Consider the following 26,874-nt stretch of genomic DNA (forward strand, 5'->3'; position numbering starts at 1 on the left):
GGTATCTGATACTTGAGGATGTCACATTTTACTGCTGGCTTCTAATTGCAGTATGTTAAAAAAGAAGACAAAAATATCCAGCATCTAATAGTGACTGCTCAATCTGTATGAAACTTTCTTCAAGGTTCATACAATTACATATTTCCAAACAAATTAAACTCCAATGATCTTTCTCTCATACATTCTTACTAAATAGCTTTGACCCGCAAAAGAGTCTAAGGACACTCATTCTGTCTCATTTCTCTTAGGCTCGAGACGGTATTCATTCAAAAAGAACAGAGACAATGCAATCCCCCAAACTATTAATTTTTTTATAATTGTAAATTTATAATTTCAATTTTGCATACCCATGGAAGTCTCTCCCTACAGCATTGTTAGAAATGATTTTTTAAAAGCCTTTGCTTAAAAAAACCCATGAAAGATTAAGCTTTCATTTTAGTAAAAATCCCCTCAGGCAATAAATAGGTTCTTTTGTCTCTTGGCCCTAGAAGAAAAAAATTAAAATGGTTTAAATTGCCCATGGTTAAAGTAACTGTTTCTTGCAATTATCAGATGGTAGTGAATAAAAATGAAAATGAAATGATGAAAGAATAAAAACCAGGTAAATGCATATTATGTCTTTCATGAGTTTCTCACAGGTCTTTTGAAGACTCATTTAATCATCTTTCTTGTCTTTTATTTTGATATGATAATTGTTTCCTTTATTTACTTTAATCACCTCTATTTAGTTAATTAATTCTTCACTTTCTTTTCATTTCACTCACTTAGAGCACTTTCCTTTTTTAAAGGCAGGTACCTGTAGTATTTCATAACATAAGGATTTGGGCTGGGATAGCTTTTAACTGACTCCAGGTCGTCGGAGCCAGTTTATCTCAACTCCCTTTTCCCTGGGTCCTGGAAGTTTGAGTTTCCCATTAACTGGGAAGGGATTTTGGGGGAATTGCCTCAGGTGTAGGTATCAACACTGTAAATGTCTCAGTTTAGGCAGGATGAATCTCACCTGAGTGTCAGGAGTTTTGTCTTCTCCTCCAGAGACCGGTCTTGACACATCCTGCAAATGGTTCGACTAGCAAAGAGCTCACAGGGAGGCTGCTGTTTCAGAGCCTGCAAACATATATAGTTAATTCAGTGGGTGGTGGGAAGGCCTGGAGGTGGATGTGAAGTAGGAACATACAAGCTCAGGATCAGAATATCTGCCTCTAACGCTGTCTGCCATTTAATTTGCCTTAGTTGACCTGGCAACCTAATTTTCCTAAGGATAATAATGTTTATTCTGACTGGTGGTACAAGGTTGATAAGGCACCTTTCCAGATACCAGGAGCTATGAAGGTCCTGATCTTTTCGCAAACTGATGTAACGCAACAGCAGAAAAGTATTTTGTACTCATAGGAAGAATATGGAAGTTGGGTTTCAGACACCAGCTTACTTTGTCATCTTGTCCTAATCCTCACTGCACATATTGTTTAATGCCATACCATTATAATCACCGAATGTCATAGGTTGGTAGATGCTTCACAAGGTCTCTACTCCAGGCTCCTGCTCGCAACAGGACCACTCAGAGCAGGTTGGCTAAAGCCATACCCAGCCAAGGTTTGAGTATCTCCAAGGATGGAGATTCCACAGCCTCTGTGAGCTCATTTCAATATTGCTTCTTAAAATACATGCATAAAGGGGGTGTTTTTTTCAGTATCTAACAGGAAAATCCTTCTGTGTGCAAACGAAGAGACAAAACATCTAATTATGTATCCAGATTTATCTGCATAAACATACACAGTATAACTTCTGAGCTGTGGGGGAATGGAATTGCTAAACCAGAAGCTAATTCAGTTTCAGACCTAGGAGCCTTGATTTTCCATGACATTTCATGATTATTTGATTCTCTAAACTATTATTTATTCACCCAGCTGAACTAGCTATTCATGCTTCAGTAAAAAAGCTCTTCAGGTTTATCTGCTCTGTAAACCTAAGAGGAAATCTGTCTGCAAAAAAAAAAACCCCTACTGTCAGTGTAGAAAGTAAGACTTTTTTCTTTAAAATCCAGCCCAGATTTTGCCATATTATATCAGAATTTAGCCATTAACTCTTCTGTTGAAAAAAAAAAAAAAAAAGCCAGTTCTCCTAAGCACAAAAGTCTAAAAATACTCATTTTCAGACAGACGCTGACATTGAAGAATAACAGCCCCAAAAAAAAGGAAGTCTGTGAAGTACAGAATAAACTAAAGAGGAGAAAACTGATTAACTCATCCCTTCCCCCTGCTAAAAGAGAATTATAGTTAGCATCCACGGTTCATTATTTTCTCTACCCCCTAATACAGTATGAAGATTGCCTTTGTTAGTTGAGGGTATTCATGTTGTGAACAGAATTGTCGAAACATTAGAGATTTTATAGAATATACAAGATGCTTCAGCTGAGCAGCAGCGAAGAATGTTCAAATAATCATTCTTAGAAGATTCTCTCTTTGTTCAGTTCAGTACAATACGTTTTTCTCCAATCAGCAGTACAAGTCTGCCACCGTGACATTTTGTTAGAGGCCAGTACACCTACTGAGATAGCTGTGATTTCCTTCCAGGATGATCCAAAAATAACCCTACCAGTAGGTGTGTAGGAAGCTCTGACAGTTTACTAAAGAATGAATTGAGGTAGATGTTTCATGTTGGAAAAGAACAGTTTAAAATGCAGAATGGCACTCTTCATACTGTAGTACAAATTGATTATTTTTGTGCCATTTCATGTGGACTTAATGCAGGTTCCATTATCATAAAATAATTTTAAATAAGCTTTATTACTTTTGCAGTACTTAGAAAACTTCCCTAGTATAATGTTCATTATTTTTAGGATAAAGTTCAATTGATAATTATAACACATATCTTATATAAAGGTTTATAAATACTGTATTAATACATTACACATACCTTGTATGGATGCTTAAACAGCCCAAGTGTATGATTTTTAATTTTATATTTAAATCTAGTTATACTGCTAGCACCATTATCTCAGTATTCGGAGAACAGAGTAGTGCAGTGCTTTAACCTTGATCTCAGCACCAGTTTCCTAAAATGCATGTCTGCAAGGAAGCCATGGAAGAAAATGTTGCCTTAGCATGTCCACCATCCAGTGCCTGTCACTTGACTGCAGAATTCAAATGGATTTGTGATGGGACAGGTATATTTCTGAACTGCTGTATGTCAGCTGGGCTTACCCACACAATGTTAAGTTTCTGAGTCTGTGGTTAGGCTCCTGAATAGGTGAATTGATTTTGGCTGCTCTTAGTACCCAGAGATTATGCTACTTCTTGTAGAAATACTTTGGTAGTAAGCCCATCTGATAATTAGGTCACCCTTAAGCAGGCATCCAAACACAAGTTGGAGCCAAAAATAGGAAACTGGGCATGCAGTTTTGACCTATATTTGTATTTTTAATAATGCTTCAGAATGTCTTTAAATTACTGAAAAAGAAAAGAGCAGGAATTGTGGCTAAAAATCTCCAAAATCCCAGTGCAGTAAGAGGAGAGGTGAAGGGTGATGAATTCCCACAGAGCCTCCTTGGAACATCGCTGTCTGCCTGGTCTCCTCATTGTGATAACCTGAAGGATGCCAATGGCAGCAGACAGGCCATCAATTAACTGGAATGACCTGTTTGCATATTTGTCTCTTAAAATACAACAGCTCTTTGTGTATTCTCCTAGCAAATTGATTTCTGTACAGGTGTATCAATTCAGCCTAAAGGATCTTTGGGCAGCTCAGTTGCTAAATAGCCAGGCTTAGGGTGGACAGAACCTCTCAGTGAAGAAGTGTGTATTTCTCAGTGAAGGACTCTGTTAGTTCTTTGGTTTGGTTTTGGTTGTTGTTTGTTTTTTCTTTTGGGTTTGGGTTGTTTTTTTTAGGAAACAACATACAGTACTAAACCGTGGATTAGTAGGATCTAATTCAACAGGAGACATGTTTGGTTTTCAAACATTAGTACATTATGGTCTTCCTCAAGTATTAAATCCATTGCCTTAGCACATTTAAGGATTTACTTTGCTTGAAGTAAACAAATAATGCTTTATAATACATTGTGTTTTGTGAGTGTCTCTCTGCCCCACTCTTAATCTCTATTCCAAGCCACAAGATTATAAAGAAGGCTATTTTCCTTTCTGTTGGAAGTACTATTTCAAATTAATTCAGGGTTGTTTTCTACAAAGGAAGCATGATTCTATCAGCTTGGCTACACAGGTAGATGTGTGAGTGTATATGCTATATATCTTACATGAAGTTCCAAGCCCAGAAAATGTGCTGGAGTTCATATTATTTAAGAAATGCTGTAAATCTTAACAAAACTCATGCATTCGAATGAGCTTTCAACTATTTAAGGTTTACTACTGCCAGCACTGCTCCTTCAACCCTACTGAATTGTGAGTGTATCCGTGGATACTCATGGCTGGTTTTCTTAAGGGAGGATAAATTGTGGAACATAATGGCAATTAGAGTTTATGAATGTCTTCAACCTAATTGTTTCAGTCATTGCTTCTGAGAAGAGCTAGTTGTTCCAATATGGGGCAGCTGATTTATTTTATGCATTGGCCAACCAAAAATATCTCCAACAACTGCATGGATTTAAAACCAAATAAAGTAAACCCTTGACTGCCTTTGCTGTTCGTGGAACAAAAGTGTGCAATATGAATGAAAAGAACCACTGCCACATTGAACTACATATGACTTTACAAATGGTCTGCAAAGGATCTGGCTGAGTAATTTTACATGAGACAAGATAATCCTTGAGTTCTGTGGCTTACGGAGATGAATGACTCTATCTTCTGGTGTGCTATTGCAATGAGGTTGTGCTTCCACACCCCCCTAAAAATCCCTTCTTCCATGGAAATTATTATTCATGCAGTTTCTGGACTCATAATTCCTTTGCCTATAGACTCTAATTTTCAATATATAGTTTATCTCATCTCTATTCTAAAATACCACGGGCAGGATTCCTAAGTGTCTGAGGTAAACAAATCTTTTAGGCACATCTCACTGCAATGGAAAGACAAACAACTCCCAAGGACTGTTTACCTGATCTTAAGATAGATGAAGATGAATCAGGCCATGCTCTCCCATGTACTAGAATTTGAATTGCCACATTGCATATGATTAGAATTCCTGCAACAAAAACATTACTTACCTTGAACTATGGTCTTGGACTTCAATGACACTCCTTTTTTTATGCAGAGATGCTTATTGTTTGTAATTGCTTAGTGATGAAAGTACGTCAAAGATGTTGCAAGCACATAGAGGGCAGTGTGAAGGAGCCTTTACCCAGGCAGAAGATCCTGGCCTTATTGATTCTAGATCAGAAATTCTTTGGGAAGTGATTTAGAAGTGATTGTATGCTGAAGTGGCTCCACATGGAGGTCATTTCAGCATTGGAGTATGAGTCCCTAAACAACAGCTCACTCCAGATTGTGTGAGGTAGCAGTAATAAACATGAAAGCACAGCTGGAAGTTCCCTGTAGATATGCTGATGCTCTGGTTTTGATGTGAACTCAGTGATGCTTTGATGAACAGAGGCCACAGCCTTTGGCCCACTGAGTAAAACAGTCGTAAATGCTCAGTAATTATTCTTTGTTTTCTTCATATTGCGGGGTTTCAATTTGGTTTGATTTCAGTTTGAGTTACAGCTGGAACTATCTAATGGCCAGCTATGAAGTTTAACCCAAGCCAGTCCACTGTGCCTTATTATTTTCTTCCCTAGCCTCTTTTAAAGTACTTCCTACCCAAAACCAAAACTGATTTATCGTTGTGGTCTACTGGAGAGAATGCATGATATGTTGCAGGCACACTGCTGAAACAGGATATATGATTTTTAGTTTACACTAGAGGAGGATGGTCTTCGCTGCGCAATACATTTCAACAAATCAAAAGTATCACTGTGGAGTTGGCCCAGAATATTAACTTGCTTTTTACCCTCTCTTTCCATCTTCATAATCTCGCAGGAAAAGGTGCTGTTACACACTATAGCATAGATTCACAAAGGTATGCCCAATCAATAAGCCGTTGTTTCCTAGAATACCTTCTGTTAGATAGATAAGTTTAGAAAACTATGAAAATAACCAGCTGATTGATAAGTTTGTCTGTGATACCTGTAGAACCTTTGTGTGCTCTGCTTTCTCTCCTTCTTTGCACTGCTGTGGAAGGTGGTTGGTGTGGAGGCTGTAATTTCAAGACCATTAGAAATGTCAAGTTAGGCTCTAATATAAATAAGTGATTAAGATAAGTGACCCTGATTTTCACTTGTCCCAAGGTCATGGAACTTTCTTAGCTCTCAAAGACCCATCCACTACTGAAGAGTATGGATTTACGAGTCTAAAGTTAGTTTCCAGTTCTTGAAGACTTCGGCTTCTTCTGAATTTGTGTTTCTCTTTTCCTATACCCTGAGAAGATACAGACAATCTTTCACAGGAATTGTTCACCTGTGAGTAGTGAAGAAATAGAGGGACACTGACACATTTGAGAAAGGCTGTGATATTAGTATATGTCTTTCTATATTGTCATTCTTGTTTCCCCTGACTCTTTCTTGCTCTTTCGCTTTTCTGGCACTCTTTCCCTGGAGTGTGTCTGTCACTTCTATTTTATTCTATCGAAGCACAAGTAGAGCACTTAAACTTACTAGAGTCTTCCTTTTTGACATGTCAGACAGCACTTCCAAGATACCAGAAAATGGGCAAATTTTCCTTCTTTCTCCACACCAATGGCAGTGTGTTAGGCAGAGGAGCCTATGGAGAATTAACCACCCCAGAGCAGGAAGATCTACCTGTCCTTTCCCAAAAATTGCCCTGAGAAAACCAGTGCATGCTCATGCTATGTTAGCGACTGGGACACCAGCAGTTTGTACAAGGGTGAATACTCAGATTGGCTGGAGATCACCGTAAAGGGCAGACAATTTAATGCCAGTCACACAGGCTGGTTAGATTAGAATACTGATGAGCCCTTTTGAAAGGCCAACTGCATCTTCCTTCAACAAAAATATTAAAATGCCCCTCTTTCCCCCACCTCCCCCCCAGATTCTCCTCAAGAATAAATTAAAACTTGGAGGTGTGGTTATTATCACAGAATAATTAGACCCCATGGGATTAGAGACACTCAACGTTTGTTAATGCCCCTGGGTTGTGATTATCTAATAATGATGATGCCTCTGTCATCGCTTAATTATTCTTCCCCTTTAAAATGTTCCTTATGCAGTCAGAGCCCGTAGAGTGTGCTCACTTCAGACAGAAACGCAATGGCAAATTCCTGGGAGCACTGTCACCTGCCTGGTGTGATTGACTTACCCACTTCTCCCCCACGCCCATGTTTATAATCCTCATTTCATAAACTGGATTATTACTTGAATCGTTCCTTATTTCCATAAGAGACATTTCATTCACATGTTTAGGAGGAAGGTTTGGGGCCTCTATCTCTTTAAAACAATCGTTAGTGCTATGTAACTATGTAAGTGCACCTTTATCAATTGACTTTAAACAGATCTGTCCAGAATCTTGTATTATACCAGACTGGTGGTCTAGATACCCCACTACATAAGGACCTCCTACAGCTGGGTGCCGTTCTTCTCTGTTTAAGACATAAGATGTAAATTAGACTAAAGTTGGAAGCTTTGCATAGACTTTGTCCAACAGAACTAAACTTTATCTAATATGCTCCATTATATATTCCAGTACTTCATGATATATTCCAATATCCTTAGTCTTTCACTCAGGCCAGCAAGTGTTTGTCTTGTTTGGATGCAGTTTGCAAGACACTGTTCCAGAATCACTGGGTTTCCAGCTAAAGATTAGAAAGAAAACCGACAACACAGTCTTAATCTGATTATCCTTAAATCCAGTGTTGTCTCTTAGCCTCTCATACTAAGAAAGGGAGAAACAAATATTCTGTTTACCCAAGAGATTTTTGGTAGTAAACAAAGATTTTATATTCAACTTGCTAGAATTAGAGATTTCTAATTTGAGTTTAGTATTTCTCTTCCTTTTCTCCCCAACTCTTTATATTTTTTTCTGTCACTGACTAAGGAGATGTTAGGAATATTAAAATACCTTTTTTATTTTCTTTTCTTAATTAATTTACTCTCATTGCATGATTTCCTTATATCCTTTCTTTCTGTTCTTCTACTATGTTTTTATTTTCTCTTGAACTATTGAAGACTGAGGCACTGATCATCTTGCTGGCCTTCCACTGAAGTCCATCCAGCTGATCAATGTTTTCCATGCGATGAGGAGCCCAAATCTGGATATAATATTTAGATGTGACCTAACAAGTGCCAAATAAAGAGCAAACATCACCTGGGTCTCCTGGCTGTTCTCCTGTTCCAATAGCCCAGTATGCTCTTGGCTTTCTTTGCTGCCAGGGCATGTTGCTGGCTCATGGTCACCTCCCACCAGAATCCTTCCAGGTCCTTTTTCCAGCCCATCCATCCCCACCCTGTGTTACTGAAAGGGATTATTCCTTCCCAAATACAGGACTTCACATCTTTCCTCGTTATATTTCATGAGGTTCCTGTTGGCCAAGTCTGCCCATCTGCATCCCTCTGAATGACAGTCATTTAGTCAGGAGCAGTTTCAGTCAGATCTATTTCATCTAGCCCTTAGAGTCAGTGAGCTCAGGACGGCAGCAGAAAACCAGAAATACACCCAAATTCAGTACAAGAAAGAGGATTCTGGATTCAGACAACCGACAATACAGGTTTGACAGGAGTCTCTCCCAAAAGAGAACATGTTTTCTCTGCAACTTCTCATGCTTGAAGCCATAGTGACACTCAACCTTAAATTTGCAGGTAACATTGATCCCTGGTGCACTACTATATCGTCTTAACCAGAGTTATTTAAACTCTCCATTAAGTAAAACAACAAGAATAAAGTTGTGGTTCACAGCCGAGCGGAGATAAGCAGGTAGCTGATACCAAAGTAAATGTTGAGTTTCCTGTTGTGCCATGCATTAGGTAGTGACAGGCAATTGCAGAGCGTAACCAAGAGCTGCCTAAAGGAAACCTGTCAGCAGGGCTGACACAGTTACTGTTGTGAATCTCTGTATGGAAAGCCCCAGTGTAGTTAAGCCAGTCTTGGAGCTGACCCGAAGCTCTGCAGTACCGGAAAGCTGGTTCTGCTCCAGAAAGATGAGCTGCTTTCACATGGATGAGGTGAGTGAAGGTTTACAGCAACCCGCTATGCAGGCAAAGAGCTAAAGCTGCCCTTGGTTTTCTTTGCCCATTCTTTCCTTTAGTCCTGCCCTAAAGCCAAATTAGTGTTTACAAAAGGAAAGGTCACTTACTATCTCTGAAATTCATCTTTGATACTCTTAGTATCTTAGTCCCAGGCCTGCAGTGTGACAGTGTGTCATTTCCAGACAGTATGACAGTGTTGGAAGAGGAGGAAGGGAACAGGATGAGGTGAAGAGGAATGGGGAGAGTGCACACACAGCCTACTGCATATCAGCGCCCATACAATAGCACCAAGTTAGCATATATACTATGGAGATTACACAGAGACTCTTTTTTTTGTGGTATATGACTTTGCTGAAAAGTCATTGGAGTTCCTTTATTACTTAGGCGTTTACTAATGAAATTAAGGAAAGAATGGGGTCAGTTGCACACTATAATTCATCCCTCTGCTAAATCACAGCAGTGCCTGTGTGATTCAAGCAGGTTCTTTTCTTCAGAGCAAGTGAGATGGAGTGTTTATCCAGTACTTCATTTCATCACCAAGTTCTCAGGCAGCCTCCCTGGACCCTCCAGATTACCTCTTCTGTTGGGGAAGAGGGTTTATTTTATACATTGGCCCTGGGACATGAGAGGAGTGGGATTTGCCCAAGGCTGTAGTACAGACAAACATAGGCCTGTGGTTTTTTTTACTTCAGAACGCCGAGAAATCCTGTCAAGAGCACTACTTGGTCTTAGGTGTAGGAGGTAAATAGGTATGACGAGAATGTGCCTGTATCTCCAAGATGTGTCTTTGTAAGAGACAAGCCAGTGACTGGGAAGAAGCAGAATTAACCCTGTCTTGCCACAAAAAAAACATAGAGCTTTATCCAGGGCAGCACAAGAAGTTTGAGGCAGAACTGGGAAAGGCATCAATAGCATCTAGTAGATCAGCTCATCCTGTTGCTTTTAACAGGGCCATCCTATTTTGTATGACCAGTACTGTCACACTGCCCAAGTCCCTGCTGTCTGGCTCCTTTCTCTGACAGGGTGTGCTTAACAGAACAGTGCACATCCTCTGCAGATTAGATCAGAATTGCCCAAAATCAGGCAGTTCTCTGAGCCTGAGATGTGATTGAGGTGCTTACATTCAGACTCCTGAATTTTCATGGTTTGGCACTGATTCTGCATGCAGGATGGAAGCAGATCCCTCGCTTTCAGATCGCCAGCTTGTTAATACGACGTGTGGCCAACAAGAAGGGCAGGATCCATCCCACAGCGCAGTGCCTGTCTGAATAATCTATGTCTACTTTGAGTTCACCATCTCAACCAGTAGGAAGGGTGACTTCCAGAGGGCAATTCAGCCCATCCTTAGATAGAAATCTAAAGGTAGGGTGTCTGAGTTGGAGGTCTCAACCTCAGAAACTGTCCAAAAGAATAGTTTTGACTAGACTAGCTTAAACTAACAATGAGGCTGCCAAGGTGGGGAAATTAATCCCATCCACAGTGTGCACAGCAAAGCCAAAGAAATACTTACGTGTCATTGCCTTGCCTAGATGCTGTTATCCTGAATCTAGTTTTCCAGCTGATGCAACTCCAGATGTTGTAAATCATCATGACCCTATGGACATAAGCTAGCCAAAAGAATGGCCAAAATTTTCTATGCTAATACCGCTTGTTTTTCTAGGTTGGCAGAGTTTTTAGGAATTGTGTTGAAATGTTACTTAAATTAAAAGGGGAATGTCTCATTGCTAGTTTAGATTTCTATTAAAATATCTCTGACCTAAAAGGTGTTATAACCTTTTACAGGTAGAAATAAATGTGTTGAGGAGAATAGTTGAAAATGCCAGCTTCTTTCAGCCTTAAATATCTCTATGAATGCAACATTACTGGTTAAACACAAATATCTATACTGTGTAGAGCAACCACTCCAAATAAAACTGTGTTCTCTATATCAGAGAGAGCTCTGTTAAAGAAAGTGTTAACCAAAGGCCAAGTCTATTCATAATGAAGCTGATAACAAGTTTCATCAATTAAATGGAGGAAGCAGAGTAAGATCAAATGGCTGGGGTTGTGAATGAATTAGAGGGGTGTTGGGGAAGGGCTGCAGCAATGCCTTTCTCCATTTGACAGCCTCTTAATGGTATTATTTGTATTATTTGAAGTTTTCTGGATGTTTATTAAAGTGGGATTGAGTTTTAAAGAAAGATGAAGTTGTGAGACTGACAGAAATGTGGGAAAAGAGTGGTCAATGAAGAAGAAACCACACGGTCTGTAATAGTGAAATAAATATTTTGAACCTTCTCACCTTTCATGGCTGGAGATGCTAAAGTGTTTTGTAGAGTCTCTGTGTGTGGCCTGGATGGAGAAGGCAACAGGTGGCCAGCATGCTGTGTACCTGCAGGAAAGAGCAGACTTTTCTACAGGTTACTGGACAGCTCTTTATTCTCACACGTTAAACTGACCTCTTTATCCAATGCTGTGATGCCATTTCCTCTATTAATAGATTCTTAAGGTCAGTGGGGAATTTGATGAACGTCTTGTCTGAACTCTTGCAACAGCAGCCAAAAGATTCAACCCTGTAACTCCTGCCACTAGTCTCTGAGCAACAGCCTCTTTGAGAAGGTTGTTGGCTTATTCCATGACTGATGTTAGAGAGGAAAAAGTTCCTTTGAGTAGGCAAAATCTTTTCTCTCATGTTCTGATGTTTATCCAGGGCTGAACGTTGTGAGGGAACGATCGGTACAGCTGGTAAAACGCATCTCTGTTCTTCACCAACTATTGTATGTTCAGTCAGCATTCATCAGGCTGGAGCTCCAGTCTGCTGAATCTCTCCCCCTAGCTTCAGTATTAGCTGACTCACTTTGCACTGCCCAGGAATGTATTGAGTCCCTGACATATATAGGTTTTAAGGAGGCAAGGATAACATTACCAGTATAAAGGGAAAAATAATACACCAAAAGTTGTGGATACAGGGTGTGCCATACAGAGTGGCAGCAGAAGCCCAAGTCCTTTGCACTGTTTATGTGTGCTTTGATTTTCCTCACTGTTGCACCAAATACTGGTGCACCAGTAGCACAAAGAGGGCAATTCCTAGTGGCATTACAGCTCCATACATCAAGCTGTCTAAGTACCTGGAGAGAGATGCTTACTGTTTATTAAGCAGTACTATGAAGTGATATGATTCAGAGCAGCAATGTTCTGGTGTAGAGGATGGAGGGAGCTGTGACATGTTTTCTTTTAATTTATTTAGTAGAAGGGAACCTAGTAAAAAACAATTTATAAATTCTGTAGGTATCCAATCTGTTTTTGTCATCTCGACAACTAAAACACATTAATATAGAATAACACTATTCTGACAGTGAATTATACTTCCTTTACCATTACTCTGAGCAGCTGTGGAGCCCAAGAGCTTTGCTGACACAAGAGAGTTATACAGGTTCCCCAAAAGTAGTGCAGCCATCTACTGTTACCACAAGGCATGTGATTTTTTTATTCATTTTCCTTTGGTCCAATTTATGTTACAATTTTTTAGCTGAAAAGAACTAGAAACGGCTAAAGGACAGGAGAAGCGTACTCCTTCTCTTTAGATGGATTTTAGCGTGTTCTGGGGTCACATGAGGTAAAAACTTTTGGCAGGGCTAAGACGCCACAGGTATCTTGTAGGACCTGTTAACTTCTGTTCCGTGTCCCTTTAAGTATTTTGGGGACAAGGAATACCATTGCTTCACCTGTTAATTTGAGAAATTTTCACCTCTGTTAATATCTTGGACCTTTTATGGCCCCTTTATGATAGTATTTTAGCTCATCACTGTCTTCATCTTTATTTCATACATACAGGTCTCAGTCAAAAAGAAGGAGATAACTAGTGTGGATTCTCTCAGGAAATACTGAATCTGTCCTTTACAAGTGCCCTAACAAAAGGAGCTCCATTTCTGTTCACCCCATGTTCAATAAGATAATGGGAACCACACAATTTGTTCAGTTTCTTTCTCCTCAAAGAAATAATAAGCCAAAGAGGAAAAAGTATTGTCCCAATGGATCTGAGAGACAGATCACTGCTAAGCAGAAGAAATAGCCACAACAACAAAAAGCTGATTTCTGAGGCGCTTCAGTGCTCCAACTAGTATTTCACATTGATTATATGCCAAGGCATTATTTAGGCAAACTAGATAATCTGTGTTGTAACTTCAAATGGGAAAATCACTGAGGCACCTGCTCTGTGTTTGTCTGATGGAACAGAGAAACTTGATATGAATAAAAGAAAAGAGATGTTGGCCCCAGATACTGGCCATCCCTGGAGCATGTGTTCAAGCAGTGACACCAGGATAAGAGCCATCACAACACACTCTGTGGGGTGTGCAAAAGGAAAGGATTTAATCAGGTTTTTCTGCCTTCTCCAATGGACGTGATGATAGTCGTAAGTGTGCGGCTCTCATCCAGAAGAGTTATTTGCCCCCAGTTTTAATGTAATTTTTAGGCAGCTTCCTAGCCCCTGTTTCTCTCATTTCTTAAATATATGTGTTTCCTCTGGAGAAAAGGGTAGTAATCCTTTGAAACAGAAAATGGATGGAATTCAGCCCAGTTGAAAACAATCAAATCCTTCAGATTTGAGGTTTATGGACTTAATTTAAATGATCTGCTAATGAACATGAGCAGAAACACAGAGCAGTATTGGTCACAAGGAATTCACTGGCCTTCATGCATGCTTGGTTTTTTTTCTCTTCTCTGTTGGTGCTCACATCATCTGACAAGTGTTTTTTTACTTGGTTTTTTATTACTTTTTTTTTAAATCAAGACATTATTGGCTTCTTATTGCTTTGTGGAGAGAGACTGAATAATCAAAGCTGCCTCTATCTGCACCATATGCAATTACTCAAGTTAACATTGCAGATGCTAGGGAAGTGGGGACAAGACGTGACTCAGAGTCTGGAAACCTCACCTACACTAGGAGAGTCTTGTACTTTGAAGCCTCATGAAGGCTAAGGCTTGTCTTTGGTGGGTCTTCAGGTTGTGAAGGTAGGTTGTTTGTAGGTTAAATCTTGAAGGTGCACCCGTAGAGTGAAAAAGTTGCCTCTTGCTTTCCTAACTGGATACTGACAACTGTAGAGGCTTCACTTTCTTCAGGGTTCCCTGACTAATCTGGTGTGTTCAACAGCTCAAAAGAGCATCAAGATAAAAGTAGTCTTAACCGTTTCACAGATAGATCACAAACAGGAGCAAAAAAGGACTGTGTAGACATGATGTCCCTCCAGTAAATCATCAACAAAACTCTGACTTTAAATGTTCGCTTTTCAGAAGATAATGCAACTTTATAATGGAAAAGAAAGTCTTTATGATTGATACATTAAAGTAGGGCTCAGGAGACAAGCTAAAAACCTAATTGCTTCTGCAGCTTTTATGAGTGTGATTCATCTGCTATAACTTTACCTACCTGTAAGTTAAGTGTTTAATCTACACCGGTTATTCAAGACCGTTCTGTGAGAGATGCACATTTCTAGTTTATCCAGTTTATCTAGTTTATCCAGATATCTAGTTTATCCAACCTATCCTACTATAGCTCTTTCTAAGGTGTTTTATTACTTTCCTATGACAAGAGAGTGAGTCTTTTTCTTTTCTTAAGCATGTAGTTTAGACATTCATCTCATCCACCTCTATCATTCCCTTGGCATTGTAGCAGCAAGGACCTTTGCTCCACCTGAGCCTCTGCAGAGCTTCTGGGGATGCATATAGTATCTATCATTTATAGGGTGCATATACATGACTAGTTAAGTACAAAGGCCAGGCTAAAAGCCTGCACTAAAGTGGATAGCAGATACATTTTGCATTTGGTTGGTCATTCTTCTTTTTGTAAACTTCAAGGGTTTAAATGACGTTCACACAGAATCCTAGAGCAAATCCATAACAACACAGTGTCTCACTTAGAATAATTAACATTTCTCTTATAACACTTGGTGCCCAAACCAGAAAGCTGTTTTAAGACAAAATTACTAATTCTATTTTGGAATATAGAATATATAGGATATATTATATATATATATGTATATTCTATATTGTGGAATTACTAAAATTTTTTTTCAACAATAAATTTTAAAATGTGGCAGGATATCAATAGCCTAGTTAGCTCCTCAGCCTGGGGTGTTGGGTTGATAGACAAACTTTCTCAAAAGTGTCTGATCCCATGCTTACTGTTCCTGTATTATGTTTGCAAATAGTAGCACAATGCTAAATTTTGTGATCCAGCCTTTGCAGCTCAAGGCTCATCAACACTTTCCATGAACAATCATACTATTCATTATCTTGGACAAGGTTGGTCTATTGGTCTCATTTTCTTTTTCTTGCAAATAACCCTGTTGTGCTCAGCATTATTGTAAGCTGTTTTGTGATCGACTAATATAAGCAAAATATGACCTTAATTTTGCCTTTGTTCATTTTTTTATTTTCCTTTCAGTGGCTGCATCAACTGCTAATTCCACAGCTGGTGCGGCCATGAATTCTTTGACTTCTCTGGGTACTCTCCAAGGATTGGCTGGAGCCACTGTTGGACTGAATAATATTAATGCACTAGCAGGTACCGTAAACAGTGAGTATTTACTGCTGTGGTGGACAGCCTTTCCCAATAATCATTCCACAAAAACTATCAATTGTAAAGTGATTATTTTTGATCTATATACAAAATAAGGGGGTCAAGTCGATCTAGTTCCATTCGTGGTACACATGCAGTTCTGGAGTCTTTTAGTTTCACATAGTTTGCTCTGCAAAGTGAAGTCCCTTGGGTCCCTGCACAACGACTCCTTTTCTTGCAGGGCGTATGGAAGGTAAAAGGAATGTCACCAGGGATTTGGGTTATCTAGGCTATAGCAGAGGCTCCTTTGTCACTTAGGGAGTCTGACAACAGGTATATCACCCAGTGTACAAAACCTCACTCAGAAACGTAGGGATAAGAAAGATGTTTGCTGTGGAGGCAGTCCTTTTCAAATGTCTGTAGGAACTATACAGTTGACTTGAGGGCAACATACTTTAAAAATGAAGGCAAGTCTTTGACTTTTAATTGGCAAGTATAAGAGAATGATGCAGTCAGTCACCTGCAGTACCAGAGCATGCACATCAATCCTATGACATCCTAAACAAACCCTGGCATCTCCAACTAAGTAGATGCTGGTAGTTGTTAGAACATTCTTCCTTGTTCTTAGCCATGGTCAAGATTTTCATGAAGAAGAAGGATTTTTTTTGTATTTATTGTTTCTGTTATGATGACTTCACCTTTGCCTGCAATGGAAGAGATTTGTCCAGCTGCATTTCCCCCCTCCCTTTTTATACAGCTGCTGTTACTCCTTGCATTTCCTTTTGCAATGCAAGGAATCTATCTAGTCCATGAGCCATCATAATGTACCCCCAGGAATGGATGTCCTCCTCAGTATCTCTTGCTCACTCTGATGCTCTGCATGATGTCCTTTTTGTCACTGTTACGTGGCTGCTCACACAATCTTTTTGTTCTGTGATCTCTGGTTGTCATTGTTGGGAGCTGGGAAGGAAGGGGGCTTATGGATGTCCATGTAGCAGTGTTGAGTGGTGCATGGGGTCTTGTGTAAAACAGGTCTTGCTTCTGGCAAGGACATGCGTATTTCACACAAACAACCTCATAGTAAATATGACTCAAGAAAATGTAAGAAAAGTAAGTATTAGGTCCCAAAATGGAAGATCATAGTTTCCTTTCTTACTATTACTTTAGTATTAAAGCAAGCCACTGAAAATGGCATGCATGAAAATCTCTCTTCAGCTCTCATAGTAAGAGAGCTACCCTGTCTAAGTAAGAAATCATTAAATGTCCTTTCCTGATAATCAGTCATTGTGCTTTACTTGGTTTGTAAGAAGTCGCAATACTAAAAGCAGTACATGGTATCTCACTGCTTCCCTCCCACAAGTGCTAAGAACCCAGGCACACTGGAGCACTCCAAGATAATGTCCCCTTCATCAAGGTGGATCAAGAGTGTATCACCTATGAGCTCTTGACTTCGTGTGGGAACTCTTGTGTTGCACTGCTTTTAATAGTTCTTGCTAGGCTAAAAGCAAAGAGTTTACATTTTCTCAGCAAGTATTTTGAGGTGGTGTGTGTGCAAACTTATCTGCGTGTGTCATTTGAAGTATTAACGATGTATTCAGAACCTAGTACCAAACTTCAGCTTGTTTTAAGCCACCATTACTTCCATGGACATGTACCAAGAGTGGCTTCAGTCCCAAATCTTATTCATGGATGTTTTTCGGACAAACAGATTGTACGTGCTTGGAATATCTGTATGTGTATAGCACTTACAAAATGTATGTGGATGTGTCTGTCTTATGTATATACATATATAACAGAGATCTAAAGAGGGAAAACTGCTTCCCCACAACACAATACAGTGTTGTGGCACTGTTTCTCTCAAAAAGGTGACACTGATTATCAATTTCAGGTACTTGTGATGCTAGTGGTAGCAAAGCATTGTTCAAATTACAACAACCTTCCCTATTTTAATGATGATCCAGTGCTTTTCCTAGTGACTGTGTCTGATCCAGTCATTCACACTCCAACCTGCCTAGGAGTTTGCCCTCAGGAAACTCCACATTTAATAAGTCTGATGTTTCACACTATGCCATGGTTATAAGCTCTCCAGTAAAAACATTCATTGGTTATGGAGGTTCCTGAATTAACTGTGTGCAGAAGTTGAACTTGAGTGACATGCTTCTAATTTGGGAATTAACAAGAGAGATCCAAAGCGCAAGACAAGTGCAGCTTAACCCAAAAATTAATCACAAGGTAACACTGGGCTTGGGCTTTGATTTACACGGACATGTTAGATGTTGAGTGAGCATCTGTTGAAGCCATGTCCTGCTCTGCATGTGAGAATCACAAAAAGAACATCTTCTAGCCTGAGCTCACTGAGAGACTTTTATCGGGTTTCTGGATCTTGTCTTGGTCCATGAAAAAGAAGCTGGGCTGGGGAGACAGATAGTACTCTCATTGTGGAGAAAACCATTGTAGAAACATGTCTGGAGGCCTTAAAAATTAAAGAAAGTGGAGTATGTAATTCTGTCTCCAGGGGTTTGGTGACAGTTGTACATACATGTGGGGATTCACCCAGTCTTTCTTAAGTTGTGCTTGGATGCATCTAAAACCTTAAATGACAAAACATTAGAATGTCTCCTTTGGACATGTAAATTTAAATCATGGAACTAACAAAAAAAATGATGAATAATAAGGAAAAATTAATAAAGATGGAGGAAGAGATTCATTGCAGTTAAGAAGACCATGGATTCAGGATACTGGACAGCTATGGCACAATATTTGTCTGTGAACCCAAGGCAGTCACTTAGCCTTTCTGCCCCCATATTTACATCTATAAAACGGACATAAAGCTATTCGTAACAGTTTTGAAGGTGCTTGGAAAGCGCTTTGAGAGCCCTTTGGACTTGCCAGGCAATGTCACTTCTGTATTATGTACAGGAACTCAAAAAAAGTAGAAGGCCGTAGATGAGAGACACCAAAAGGTTTTATATCACAGAAGTCAGAAAGGAACCAGAGTTCAATATCAGACTGAGGTGCATTGGTGGAGATAATAAAGAGATGGCAGAGATTCGTAACTGCAGCTGGACCTTGCAGATTTCATGAAAATGTAAAAAGGGAGAATAGGAAACACGTGGAGAGCTTTCTGCAGATCTGTTTTGCTCAGGAGGCAAGTGTATTTAGACACAGTCAGTGCAGCAGCAATAGCTGAGCCCTTCCCAGAAGCAGTGAGTTGGGGCTGTCTGGCTCTTTGTTAATCTGAATTCATTTGGTGGGAAGGGGCTATTGATTCTAGGTGAAAGAAGGGGGAGGATGCTGCCCACTGCAACACAAAGCATGTTTATATAATAGGCTGATGACTCATGAAAGATAACATGTTATCCTAATGCTTCCTCTATTATCAAGTTATTTCAACACTATAATAAAAGGACAGATACAAGCAGCTTTATCAGGAGGCTTTAACCAGCACTGTGTGTACACCCATGTGAGCAATGACACAAACCTAAGTACAAAAACACCAGAGTGGGTTAAGGTCAGGCTCAGGATAAAAAAACATCATTTTTTGTTTAGTAGCAGTAGTAGTACTGTTATTACTATTATTATTGTTGTTGTTGTTATTATTAATCTTCATTTTCCAAATGTCCTGTCTTTTAGATATAAGATACCTCACAAGCTATCTGGGTTTGCAAGGTTTTGTTTTATAACTGGAACCATTATACTCCAAATATATGGCTCTCTCATGCTCTGGCAGGTTTTTGTTCGAAGCAGTGGCAGCCAGTACCTCCTATCAGGATACAGCGATGCTCTGAAGTGGAGTGGAGGGGAAAGAGAAATCTTCAAAGTGCGAGACATTTTATTAAGGAAAGGCTAAGAATATCACATCTCTGTCAAGTGTTTAGTCAGACAAATTATAGTATTATCAAAAGGTATAATTTATGCAGTACAGTTCTCTTAATTGGCACAGACTCTGGTAGAGCCAGAAAGGTGCCACTTGAGCAATTGTCCTGATTATCGAAGACTCATAGGAATACACTTTTTGAATCTACATAAGAGATGGAAGAAAACTAGTAGGTCAGCATCTTTATCCTCCTCTGTCAATGCAGGATAATTCCCTGCAGTACTCTTTCTATCTCTAAATTACTCATGTGATAAGGTTTCCTTGAAGATTGTTTGCCAATCTAATAGATTTCATTGTTAATTCACTATAAAGTGTCCTCTGCTTAATTTTCTCACTTTTCTCCAATTTACATATCTCCCCTTATTTGCTTTGAAATTAAGCCCTCTTTTTCTCTTCAGTGTTTCTAGCTCTTGGGTCTTATTATGGCTCCACCAGTCATGTCCACCCACCATTTTGCCGACTGAAACACTGCACAGTCAATGGTTGCTGGTGGTTCTGAGTGCCCCAGTTTTCTGGTGACTGATCTACTGTACTTCAAGGGGCCTGATTAAGCCCTTCTGTTTATGGGATGTTCAGCTAAAAACTTGGGAGCACAGGACAGCTAGTTGTGCAGAAAACACGGCCTGACTCTTAGTCCTGACCGACACTTACTGCTCCAGTTGACCCAAGTTGGAGCTGTGGGTGATGCACCAGGCTCTGAACTCTGCCACCCCTTCAACTGCAAAGAGACTGCAGCTCTAACAGAAATTTCACTTTTTTCTAGAATTTCTGAAAAAAATAAGTGCTAGCACTGTTAAATGCAGTGTGGCTCATTTAGGAGCCATGATGAGGCATAGAAGAAACGGAGAGGTGGTGTAGCCCAGAAGTTTGTCCACCATCAAGTGAGAGTAGTAAAACTTCTTTTGCAGACCACACTGTTTTCATGGATGAAGGATGCCATTTTCCTCACAGTTACCAATCTAATTTCCTCTTTCGCTGTTATCCCCATTAACTTCATCTGTTATTTATCATGACGTAGAATTGCTTTAAAGAAAAAAAAGTGAAGGGGCTCTGCTTCCAGTGAGAAGGCATTGCTAGAACCAAATGCTTGTTTCATCACGAAAGATACCTGATCTGGATGAAGCACTTCAGTCACTCTAGATGTGCTAGATGTTCATCTCTTCTGGAGCAACTGAAGTAACTGGAGGAGGAAGGTGGAAGCGCAGAGCATCACAGTCCATCTTCCTGTCACAAACCTAAGGGATGAAGCGCACAATTGTACAGAGGGTTATTTCAAAGTGGTGTTTATCGGAGTTCTCTGCTAACTCTGTTTAAGCAAAACGCTTCTGATACAGTGTGGTCATGGCTCATTATTACTAAGGACCCTGGTTGGAAAGAGTGGTTTTCCTTGCAGACTGCTTTTTCCCACTGGCTGGCTTGCAAGGATACAGGTCAAAGAGGTCCCAACTCCAGAGACCCTCCAGAGATATTGAGGAGGGGAGAGGCTTTCAGGAGCACCGGGCTGTAGTACTTGCCAGTAGCAGGCTGCATGTGAGTCCATTTGACTGTGCAACCCTTGTGCTAAAAGTGATCCTGGCGCCAAAGTCGTGTTTTTCCTTGTTTTCAGTCCCATTTGGTGACGTGCGGAGCTGCATGCACTGCTGTCGTTGTCAGTGTCATATAATACCAACGACTTTCGGAAAGCACTAATGAACAAGTGCAATTTCTTTTCTCTATTGTTGGGTTTTTTGTAAAGTTGCTCAAATGCTCTCAGGTATGGCGGCCCTGAACGGAGGACTCGGCGCAACAGGCTTGACGAATGGTACGGCCGGCACGATGGACGCGCTCACCCAAGCCTACTCAGGAATCCAGCAGTACGCGGCCGCCGCGCTGCCCACCTTGTACAGCCAGAGCTTGTTGCAGCAGCAAAGTGCTGCGGGCAGCCAGAAGGAAGGTGAGTGCCCACTGATGCAGAGCAAGCTACTTACAGCCAAGAGAGAGCTGTGTCGTAGGCTCGTTTCTTCATGGAGGAGTAACAAATGACCTCGAGTAGCTTAATCTTTGGGTTTTATTTCAGTTTTCTGCTGTTCAGGCTTGTTACCTTATTTAATGTCTAATAGAATTAATATTTTAACCATCTGTCCTTCAAGTTATACTTCACTGCCTGTTGTTTCTTCTATAAAAGCATTTACCAACTACTGCATAGAAGTGCACTGCTAACAAAAATCATCCCTTTATGGGTGCCATTCTCTCTTCTGGTTTCCATATTCTGTGATAATGGAGTTAATCTGATTAGGTTTAAGGTTTTGAGTTAATGACAAGATCCATTTTCACTTTGAGTGGTTCTTTGCTTAATTGTGGGTCTTGTGGGGAAGTGAACGATTGCCCCTTCTCCCTGAGCCAAACAGCAAATAAAGCTCAGGAAATTACTGCTAAGAATAAATGAATACTAATTACAAGATGTTTAGGAAAATGAGGTTACCCTTTTCCCCTCTTCTGTTCCCCTGCACACTTCCCAGGCATTTGGGGGGTTAGTTTGTTTTCATTGCTTTCTCTCATCCCTATTTCCAGCTAATTCTAGAAGGACAGCTTTCTAATATTGTATCTGTGTTGTCACTGCTGTTCTTGCCAGGGCTAAGCTTTGGAAAGAAACCTAGTGTAGTATCCTCAAGAGATTTTTTTTTCATTCTCTTTTAAAATAGTATCTTGTCCTGTTATGGGATGTGTTTCCTAGGAAGACAAATTTGGCATTCCCGCAGCTGGCTATTGTTTAGGGCCACTGAAGTTAAAATGTGTATTTACTCTGAATCCTTCACTTCATTTACTACAAACAGCCTGTATTATTTAAATTGAAAGGATTTTTTTAATCAACTTTTTTGCCTACTTTTTTGTGTGTTCTCTGCATTTGTCTTTCAAATCACTTTGTTGAGACTGACACTGGAATTCAATTGTTTATTTGGTGTCAGTATAGCATACATAGTGGAGGACAGTTTGATTTTTTTTCCTAGCTTCGCTTTTTTCTGTTTATAAATGTTCATATCAAGTGTAGGCTTACTTTTTATTACTATGATTTGGCACTGTCCCTTTTAAAATGCAGTCTGTTTTGTTATATATGTCTCGTGTCTGTTTTTTTATATATATCTTGCATCTGTTAGCAAGGGGTTAAGTTAAAGTGAGTAAATTCCATCACTGAATACTGACAACTATGTTTTGTCTCTTAACGTGATTTCTGATGGAATGATGAAGAGTCTGGAGTGGTTGATGATAAACAAGCACTAGAGAAAAATGCTGTATATATATTAAATGCTAAAGCACAGTGAACTGCCACGTGCATATATTCTAAAATGCTGTCTGACAAGTTTTTTATTAGTATTTTAAGAATATTTTCTGGAAAAGGTGGTTTACTTGTGGAAAGAAGAAATAAGTGTGATTATTTTTTCCTCTTATTTTTTCACACCTCCCAAAAAAGATTTTCTCTTTAAAAAACTTCCTTTCTCCCCCTAATTGCCTTCTTTGGGGCAAACATTGCAAGCTTTTCCTTCAGGCTGAGAGAGAGCAGCCAGCTTGGTTCTTCTGTAGGGGAGAGATGACGCTTCGTGGCTGTTCTGGAACTTAGTCCATAAATCTCATGCGTGCTTTCCTCTTCCTCTCCACAAAACCAAGGACATCGCACCTTGGACACACTTAGGTTCCATTAAGCAAGGGAATTCTTGAACAGGCTACTCTAGATACCAGAAATGTTTGTTCCCTTTGTGTACCATGTATGCTCCTGGTGTGTGTGTGGGAAGGCCACGTCTGGCTTTTACATCCTGTTCTTCCAGGCATCCATTGCTCCTTTCCTGTATGTTACTGTAACACAGAAATTGAACTAGGGAAAAAGGTAACCCATTAGTGCTAGGATGAGTGTTTAAACAAACAGCACTAATAATGTATATCCCAGATTTTAGCTGAAAGAAATATCCAAAGAACCTTTGAGCTTGCATCTTTCTTTGCAAACTCAGCTTTGTCTAAAGCCATTTTAATTTCAACCCAACTGCTTTTTCAAAGGACTTACTTCACAAAGTTTATTCCAGGAGACAGCTTCCTATGGAGTGGTTGTATTAAAAAAGAAAAGAAAAGGCTGTTATTTTGCAATGAGTCAGTACAAATTTAATTCTGGGTATCTTTCTGACATCACTGATTTCCAAGTCACAAGGTTTGCTTTGCCTTATCATTTTTATTCCCATCTCCACCAGTTTCCTGCCCTTTGAGTTTTAATCTGTGATACGCAAATCTCCTCATCTCATTTCATTTCCATAAGTTTCCACATCTAGAATTAAACTGACAAACTCATACAGGTGTTTGAGGCAGCAGAGGACTCCTTGTGCAGTTCTCGGGGTACTGTGAGAGAGTAATACATTGTGTACCTGTGTTCCTAACCCTAATTATGCTGAAAGACACTTGTCTAAATTGAAAAAAGAGGCTGCAACTTAACTTCTTCTGTACTGGAGCTATCAAGTAAACACTTTTCAAGACAGGTTGCTCTAAAGAGCTGCATTTCAGCTCTGTTCCTTTGATGATCCATTTGCTTTTGTTTCTTCAAAGTTGGAAAGTGATATGCTTTCTGACTATCACCTTCAGTAAGTATTATGGAAAAAGAGATTAAATATAGCACTTCTAGTGGCTGTTTTCACATTTTCTTGGTTTTGTTTCTTTTTTTTTTTCTTTTAATCCTAAAGGTCCAGAAGGGGCAAACCTCTTTATTTACCACCTCCCCCAGGAGTTTGGAGACCAGGACATTCTGCAGATGTTCATGCCTTTTGGAAACGTTATCTCTGCTAAAGTCTTCATTGACAAACAGACCAATCTGAGCAAGTGCTTTGGTATGTCAAATTTAATAAATCAAATAGTAAAAACCACAGGCACTGTACTGAAAAGGGGCCAGGAAAGAAAATTAACAGCAATGTGAGAAATGTCATACTGGAGACTCATTCCAAAAATAATGGACTGTTAATCCTCAAATGAGCAAGGAGATGCACAGACAAACTACTCCTAACTAAAAATTGGATATGAAAAAACAATAATAATCTTCCAGTCTGACATCTCGCATGAATGTGTCAAGTACATGAAACTAATTGCGCCCTATGTGGGGGAATGTCATTTAGTATACTATTAAACTGCCTTATTACGGATACCTAATTATTCTCTATTGTATAGCTGAGCCGCTTAAAAATGCTCTATGTTTAACCCATTACTTCTACATTACAGGAATTTCTTTCTTGTGAATTAAGTACAAGATTTTGCAATTAGTGGTTGAATGGTGTGTATGTGCAGTTCAGAACGCATTATAGACAGTTGATGTCTACGTATGCAGCTCCAGCTGTTGCAGGTGGGCTCTGGTGCATTACGGAAGGTAGTATCTCCCTTTACCTTAAGGGCAGGGAAGAGGGGAGCCTCACAAGATCAGTGTCAGGTTTGCCAGAGAACACTATTCTAGGGTTGATTAAGTGGGCTGGTGTCTTCTGAATAGCCTAGATGCACCAGTGCAGTGCTTTGATGAGTGGAGTACAGAATCCAAGTGAGTGGCAATCTGTTAGAGCATTGGTCTAATAATTGTGGTCTTATACGAGACATGAAGAGGGTCTGGGAAGGGAAAGGAATCTCTTAAAGATAAGTTTAATAAGATTTGACCTAAAATACTGAAGCTTCTGTAAAAGTGACAGTACTTTACCAGGATAAAGGAATGCAACTGTACATGACAAAAAAGTAACCAGTCCAGACAAACCCCTAGTTTCCAAAACTCTTTTGTACTGACAGCGCTGCATTTAGCTCAGCACCATCCCTTAATTCCGAAGTGTCCTCATTGACATTGTCCCCATGAACCATACATAATACATGTTTCTTAGCTTTTTTAAATATAGGTTTTGTTAAAACGTGTCTGTCTAAGGTCTTGTCTCTATCAGGGCCATTCAGGGGCCTCCCAGCTACTGGACTTTAACCCATATTGAAAGGGTTTGATTTTGTCTACATAGTCACTGCCAAAACACAGGGAGAATTCATCAAGTTACTCAGAAATACCTACTTGAGCTGAGATTTGAGCCTTGACACAGAGTGGTTTTCACCTGAAGACAAAACCTGAGTACACTTGGAAAGTTAAGTTGGTTCAGAGAATGGTTATAACATTCTTTCTGCATTTTTCCTTAGTTTTTCAGTTCATTTTTGAAGCATTTATCTCTTTAAGCTTTACAAAAAATTGCTCATATCCAGACTAACGTAGTCCAGCGTGTTTCTGCAGTGGGTTAAAGCAGTCCCTGAGGCTGTAGCAAATTTGAAAAGTGGAATTGAAATGGACTCCCTATTGATCTGGAGCCAGTTCTGTTAGTATGTTGGGGTGACAAAATCGTTGTTGAGGTCTGCAGGATTCATGATGAAATGTCAAATCAAGGTACATTAATCGAAATGCAGCAATTGTGGTTACTGCTGAAAGAATGTAGATTAGTTTGGGCAGGTGGCTTAATTCATCAGCTCACTTCCACATTTGCATTTTGTGGGTTTTCTTTTACTCTTTGATTGCCTGCTTATACATTTGGATTTATGGGACACAATTGCCTAACTTAGAATGATGCACCAAGCTTATCTCATTTGAGGGGTCAACACCCAATGAATGGGGGAGTCCTCTGCCTTTTTTGGCATTAGTCAGCTTTCACTAACATTTTAATTTCTCATTCTTCCTTCCCAGATATTCTGCCACCAGTGAGAGAGTCCTGCTTTAAATACAAAAACCACTGCAGTAGCAGAGGAGGTTGAGATTTTCTGATTCGATAGGTGACTACTCCGTGATGCAGCTAATCACAGGCAAAGCCAGAATTGACCCTGCTAGTTTAACATACTAGCGTACTCTGTATGCACCTCCTCAGCTTTATTAGCAACAATTATGTATTTGTTGGTTTGGTCCCATATTTGTGTTTTAAAAACCTTTATTTTATCTCTATCTTGCCACCAAAAAACAAGGACAAGAGTGCATCTGTAGAATCCATTTCTCTCCTGTATCATTAATGGTCATTGCTCTTGATACAGTTTGGGGTTTTATTTGTTGGTTGTTTTGGTATTTTTTTCCTTGTCGGAATAACAATAATAATGATAATAATAATAGTAGTAATAGTAATAATGGTAACAATAATGGTAAGAATGTTTTGCACATGCTTGGTGCTTTCTGCACTGGAGTTTCCATCTCCCACCCAAAAATTCCATCAAATCAGAGCTGAGGACAGGTTGAAGACCAGAAAGGTGAAAAGATTGTCCAAGGGTTTCCACTGG

At 39.7% G+C, this 26,874-nt stretch overlaps 1 protein-coding gene across 7 annotated transcripts in view; it reads left to right on the plus strand.

Moving 5' to 3' along the window:
• The window catches only part of CELF2 (CUGBP Elav-like family member 2), a 393,255-nt gene that overhangs the window by 357,642 nt on the left and 8,739 nt on the right, over nt 1-26,874 (plus strand). For 5 of the 7 annotated variants that reach the window (XM_065666773.1, XM_065666599.1, XM_065666855.1 and 2 more), the window contains 3 exons: nt 15,609-15,740; nt 21,353-21,532; nt 24,297-24,440. In XM_065666773.1, the coding sequence (XP_065522845.1) occupies nt 15,609-15,740; nt 21,353-21,532; nt 24,297-24,440 (456 nt within the window). The remainder of the gene's footprint in view (nt 1-15,608; nt 15,741-21,352; nt 21,533-24,296; nt 24,441-26,874) is intronic. The other 2 variants (XM_065666687.1, XM_065666942.1) reach the window with 1 other exon arrangement.

This window comes from Lathamus discolor, chromosome 1 (assembly GCF_037157495.1).
Source record: "Lathamus discolor isolate bLatDis1 chromosome 1, bLatDis1.hap1, whole genome shotgun sequence".
Classification (NCBI taxonomy): domain Eukaryota; kingdom Metazoa; phylum Chordata; class Aves; order Psittaciformes; family Psittacidae; genus Lathamus; species Lathamus discolor.